The 6,451-nt window shown below is 45.2% G+C and overlaps 1 protein-coding gene across 1 annotated transcript in view; it reads left to right on the top strand.

Annotated features, from left to right (window-relative positions):
• Window positions 1–6,451, top strand: part of RADIL (Rap associating with DIL domain) — a 51,242-nt gene that overhangs the window by 6,350 nt on the left and 38,441 nt on the right. Inside the window, exon 2 of the mRNA XM_042438570.1 lies at window positions 5,277–5,838. Coding sequence (XP_042294504.1) covers window positions 5,286–5,838 — 553 coding nt within the window. The 5' untranslated portion in view covers window positions 5,277–5,285. The remainder of the gene's footprint in view (window positions 1–5,276; window positions 5,839–6,451) is intronic.

Here is a 6,451-nt window from a genome sequence, read left to right as displayed (position 1 = left end):
CGAAGCAAAGATAACATATATGTATGTTTCCAGAAAATTTCCCAGGTCTCCTTTTTTTCCGGAGCACTCACATCCCTGACAGACACATACCAAGAGAAGAGATGTGTGCGAGAGATTAGAACCAAGGCAAAGCCAGCCAGGATCTAAATATAGAAAGCCTGTATTTAATTTGATACCATTAAAACGAATCTGGTGCAGTTGAAATATTGGATCCTAGGCATCATCCATCACCACACTGCTGCTACACCAGGAATAGGCAGTCTGTGACTGTTGGACAGATACACCCATCATCCTTCACCATTGGCTGATGGCTGGGGCTGATGGGCATTGCAGTCCAACAGTACAACTGCTTTATCCTTACTGGATAAAATACTGGAAACGGACAGATTGGTACTACAGCTCCACTTTAGAAATAATGCAGTTTGACACCACTTTAACCTGGGATTTGTACTTTTGTGAGGCACCGGCATGCTTTCGCAGGGGAGGTTAAAGAACCTGTGAAACTATAAATCCCAGGCATCCATAGGATGGAGCTACAGCATTTAAAGCAATGTCAAACTACATTACAGTTGACCCTCTGTATCCACAGATTTCTTATTCGCACATTCGAGCATCCACAGCTTGAAAATACACCAAAAATATATACGTTCCAAAAAGCAAGCCTTGATTTTGCTGTTTTATATGAGGGACACCATTTTGCTATGCCCTTGTATTTAATGGGACTTGAGCATCCATGGATTTTGGTATCCATGGGGGGTTCTGGTACCCAACCTCAATAGATACCAAGGGCTTACTGTATTTCTACAGGGTAGATGCACCTACAGTCTGCTATTCATCTGTGTATTTGTGTGTGAGATGGAGGGGAGAGGGATTTCTTGCATCAGACAAGTAAAAAAGATTAAAAGAGACTTAAAGAAATAGAAGGAAGAGGCCTGGATTCTCTGGGGTATCTCAGTGTGAATGTGAGAGTGTGACGTCCTCCATGCAGTGATGACCTTATTACTCTTCTTTCCTGAAAAATAGGGTCAGGGTAAAGAGACAGGAATATATATATAAATGTATGTATGCCATGGGATGGGAGCCAGTGAGAGTCTATATATATGGATGACGTCCCATTCCAGCTTTTGGAATGGCAAGCCTTTTGGGTCCTTCTTTCTAGGTTAGAAGGTGACCTTGTCGCTTAGCCTGTACTTCAGGGAGCTGGGTTTGGAGCTTTTCCAGCCTCGAGGTAAGAAAGCTCTTTCTAATAGCATTAGAGCCGGAGGAGGTCTCTTCCCTGATGCCCTGACGCAGGAGATGCGGAGTCCTTCCAACGGCGGGTAGGGTGATGTCCGGAGATGTCTGCCTTGGCCGTTCCCATCCGAGATACAGAGATAACAATATTGAACAACCTTGCAGGGTTGTTGTAAAAAAATATTGGTGAGATCCCTTTCCCTTCCTCCTGAATGTGTCTTGTGTTTTTTCCTCTTTCATTTACAGCTTGTGTTATCTAGCTATCCATATGTATGTGTCCTGTAGCTCCCAGCAAGTTGCCAGACCTCATGAAAGCTGCCCATTCATTCAGTTTGCTCAGTCCTATACTATGAACTGGTTTTATGCTTGCCATTAACAGTGCCCTTATTTTTCTGCATTAGGTGTCGGAGAGTAATGGCCTAGCATCCGTCCGGTTGAAGAAATAAAAAAGGGTAGATGCTATAGGAGGCCGAGAATTGCTGTTTCTTTGCTAACTAGCTCGGTAATATTCTACTTGGCTGGGTCAAGCATTCCTAGCATAGGAAACTAATCTCACGCAAGTCCCAGATGGCTTGCACACTGTACGTCGATTCATAAAACGGTCCAGAAATGCCGATCCCACCCCTCCGTCCTTGGCTCTGAAAGAGTCGCAGAAAATGCTGCTTGTGCGTTTGCATGCCAGGTCTCTCTGTCTGGTGCGCAGGGCTTGCTCTTCCAAAGCGTCACCGGGAATGCGAGATTCTGGGCTGCTCTAAGAAAATAAAAATACGGCCCCGTTCCAAAAAAATACAGCACAAATGGCTAGCCTTGAAAACAGTACAGAATCTGCAGCCAGTTTAGAAAGTGGTGTTCCGGCTCAGATTGTGTTTGTTAAGGGGATTCTGGGAGCTTTAGTCCAAAATGATGTTATAGGTTTTATTACTATGCTGGAAATTTGGGGACTGAAGGGGAGTTTTTATTGAGGTGGTTAATGCACCCATTTGGCCTCTCCTCCAACCAGGGCTATTCTGATCCTGAGACAGATGTAATGCCAGCTTGCAATTCAACACTGCTGACATCCAGTGACTTGAAACCTGAGTACCTGAGAGAGATCAGCCACAACCTTGAGGCTCACCATTGGCAAAAGATGCTGCACTTGTTGTTTCACTTGCAATAGAGGCCAAGATGGCCATCAAACAAGATAGGGCTTCTGTTGTGGTGGCAAATAAAGTAAAACAACCCATTTGTGGTTCACACTGACGAATGAATTGATTCAAAATGGACCCGCTCCAGCCGGCCAAAGAGCAAATTTAAATCGATTCCAATCTTCATCTGGTTCACACTTGTGCAGAATCGATTTATCCAAAAAGACATGAAAAAAAATCAATGTAAAAAAACTTGGGTTAAATGGGTCTAGTGCATGGTCCCCATCTCTGAATCGCTTCAGCGAATCCCTTCAAGTGGGAACCAGGGTCATTTGAATTGGTTCAAACCAATTTGCGACCCGGTTTAAAAGGTAGCAATTGTAGTAAGCTGAGCAGAAAGGGAGAAAGGGAGAGGAGAAGAGAGAAGCCAGGACGTTTTAAAAGCAGGTAGGAAAGTGGGACAGCAGAGGAATAACTGGGCAGTTGGAGGGTAGGAGGTACAAATGCACCACTGCAATTGCAAATTGAACTTTTGCATCATCTTTCAGTGCTTTTTTCAGTCGAGAAGCAGCTGACGTATTCATCAACCAGTTCTGATGTATGATAAATCATGGGATTTATCCCACATATGGAACAGAAGAAAGCGTGGGAGAGAGAAGTGACTATAAGATGGCGAACAAGCTACCTTGCTCTCCAATTTAAAAGTCAGCCAGCAAAACCATGGCCTACACACACCACCTTCCCCCAAATTTTTCCTGTTTCCTTTCCCTTGGAAGGCTTTCGAGTCTCCTTTTGAATTTGTCTCAGCAACCGCAAGGCCTAGAAACGGGTGGGTCTCTTTTTGTAAAAATAGAAGCAGAGATTTCTTTTTTTCTCCCCAAAAAGAGGGGGGTAATTGTATGTTGCTGCAAGCTGTGCCTTTCAAAAGGCAAAGCCACGATAAAAGGTGAAAAGACGCTGGCGGGCAGCCCACGACGCTCCACGGATTTCATTAACCTCTCGATTGCGTCTGGGGAGACGACCTCCATTATATCAGCGCACAGTGTCTTTTTGGAACGTCCTCTGTTTTCGGAGGCTGAAATGAAAGACATGAAACTAACACTGAACATAAAAATAATCTAATTTATAAGCAAAGTAACATACAGTCCGAAAATAAAAAGAAGTCATAGAGAAAAGGGGTGAAATAATATACTTTCTAAAAGGAAAGCTTGTTTTTGCCATTTTATATATGGGACACCGTTTAACTATGCCATTATATTTAACGGGACTTGAGCATCCATGGATTTTGGTATCCATTAGGAGTCCTGGAACTAAACTCCAGCACATACCAGCTGTGTTTCCTTGCCTCCAAAATTTAAAGTCTTGGGAACATCCCTTGTAGTCAATAGTGGAGGATGGTGGGATTTTCAAACCAACCAGTTCTGGGTGCCATAGAGCTCCCACCCCACATTCCAGTATAGCATCTCTTTTTGCTCTCATCTGGGCAAAGTTAAAGCCGATTTGCAGGGGAAGCAATATGTGACAATATCTGAACATTCAGCACTCAGTGACTTTGTAAATTGGCTTCTCATGCAAAAAAACAACCATGTACTTGAATAGAAATATCCAACTGCAAAATAATAGCTGAAGTGCCTCAGTGCAGAGGGGGACACAGGCACATGTTCTGTTGGTCCCTTCGGACCTTTCCAATTGGATGGTGCTGTGTATTTTTACTGTAGTACACAGTTGCTGAGAGCCAGAGTGGTGTAATGGTTTGAGCATTGGACTATGACTGGAGACCAGGGTTCAAATCTTGACTCGCACATGGAAACGCACTAGGTGACCCTGGGTAAGTCATACTTTCTCAGCCTCAGAGGATGGCAATGTCAAACCTCCTCTGAAGAAAGAAGAGAGTGCATGCCCAGAGTCCAAAAATATAGTCTATCATCTGAGAAGCCCTCTACTAACTTGTAAACTAGGACCAGGCAACTCCATTTTGATATTGCAGCTCCTTCCGATTGACCATGCTGGCTAAGGCTTTGGAAGTGACAGTCCAGGAACATCTGCAGAACCAGAGGTTGCTCTTCCCTGTTGTAAACAAAGAGGGAGTTTACAAACACATCCATCCGACTCCAGTGTGATCTCTTCGAAGGGGAATTTCCATCTGCTTGAGAAAGAGGGAAGGTGGCCCAGAGCATTTGGCTGCCAGCTGTGATCCCGCAGCCCCACCTCCCGCCTTCCTTGTGTCATTCCTTCAAAAATGTTAGCAACTTAGGTCTGGGACACTAGCCAATTTGGGGATCTTGAAGCCACTTGTGCTCCTGTCTTGTGTTCCTCTCCTCCCCCCTTCTTCTTTGGAGGTCTGCAACCATATTTCGCCTTTTCCTTTCTGCTTATTTCTCCTTGGCTCTTTGGATAACTCTAATGTCCTTGAGGAAAGCTTGAAGGAGCTGGGCATCTTACGTTTGATGAAGAGAAGGATTGTCCTCTTTAAATACTTCTAGGGCTGTTGCAGAGGGAAAGGGGGAACGTTTGCTTTCTGCTGCTCCAAAGGCGGGACAAGATGTTATGGTTTTAAAGAAAGTAGATTTTGGTTGAAGGAGCTTCTTGATGGTAAGAGTGGTTTGGCAAGGAAATAATTCTCCAGAGAGGTGGTGGGGTCTCTTTTTTCTGGACATCTTCAAAAAGAAGATTGGCAGTTACCTTTTGGTGATGCCCTAACTCAGGGGTGGGCAACTGTGTAAGGGTAGGGAGGTCACCACATTTGTCAAAGAATATTGTTTCAACGCTGGAGGACCCAAATGTGGTGGAAATGCCCTAGAAGGGTTTTGGGAACATTTGGGGCAACAATATTTCTTTTGCACTTTTTGGGCTCCCTAGGGCCACACAAAAAGGTGCCCCTTCCAACTCTCTGATTCTCTGTTTCTCTTTTCTCTGCAGCCATAACCCATGACAACCTCCAGCGCAATGTTCTACAGGTCGCCTTCCTCGGCCATGTCTCCACCATCGAAAAACAAGTTCAAGCGGCAAAGCCGGATCTTTTCCCAGGTCTTGTATCGGACGCTGAGCTACAAGGACCGCAGCTCGGTAGCTTCCTACCCGCCAGAGAACAAGGATGACCCCTCGGAGCTTTCCACTCAGATTTCGGTGCCAGGGGTGCTGAAGGTGTTCGGATGCCACATCTGTGTGGGCACCCATTACAAAAGTGTGCTGGCGACCACCAGTTCCAGCGCCCAGGAGCTAGTGAAAGAAGCCCTTGAGCGGTATGGACTGGACAAAGTGGATGCTGGGCATTACGTCCTTTGTGATGTTATTGGGAAATTTTCGGGTGTGGAGAGGCAATGGCAGATGGAAGGGCTGAGGGTCCTCCGGGACAATGAGAAACCCCTTCTGATCCAGGATCTTTGGAAGCCTCGGGAAGGATTCTCAAGGAGGTTTGAACTCCGGAAGCGATCCGAAGTGGAAGAGTTGGCCGCCAAAGACAAAGACACCATCACTGCAGGTGAGGAATGAGAAGATGCTTATCTTGTAGGTAGGCTCTTAACCTTTCAGTTTCTGTTGTGATGCGCCTTCAAGTCAATTCCAACATGTGACAACTTTCTTGTAGAGTTCAAATTACAATGAAAGAGATCAGATCTAAACATTAGGAAGAGTTTCTTGACTTGACTGCTCAGCAGTGGAAACTCAACAGTCTTAGAGGGTGGTGGACACCCTTTCTTTGGAGGTCTTTGGAGGTGGGATGGAGATCTTTTAGGAGGGCTGTAGTTGTGTATTCCTGCATGGCAGAAAGTTTGACCGGATGGCCCTTGAGGCGCCTTCACTGTGAACAGGCTGCAGAGACAAAAGCTTGGTTTCCAAGTCATAGGAGGTAACATTGTGTGCTGTGCTATTCAGACCTCTTACAGAGTCTTGTATCCAGTCCTAGACATTGTATTTTAGATGAGGTGTAGACTGGATATATGGAACCTCAGGTTCTGGAAGCAAATCTGGCATCCATGAGGGCTGAATTTGGCTCTCTGAGATTCTCCAGATGTTCATATCCCATCTCCATGATGCCCTAGTTGTATGGTTTCTCAGTTTTTGTCAAGGTTGAAATGTTTCACCTGAGGCTTTAT

The sequence above is a fragment of the Sceloporus undulatus genome, chromosome 8 (genome assembly GCF_019175285.1).
Source record: "Sceloporus undulatus isolate JIND9_A2432 ecotype Alabama chromosome 8, SceUnd_v1.1, whole genome shotgun sequence".
NCBI classification, from domain to species: domain Eukaryota; kingdom Metazoa; phylum Chordata; class Lepidosauria; order Squamata; family Phrynosomatidae; genus Sceloporus; species Sceloporus undulatus.
Note: the sequence above shows the minus strand (reverse complement) of the source record. Positions and strands in the feature narration are given on the sequence as shown.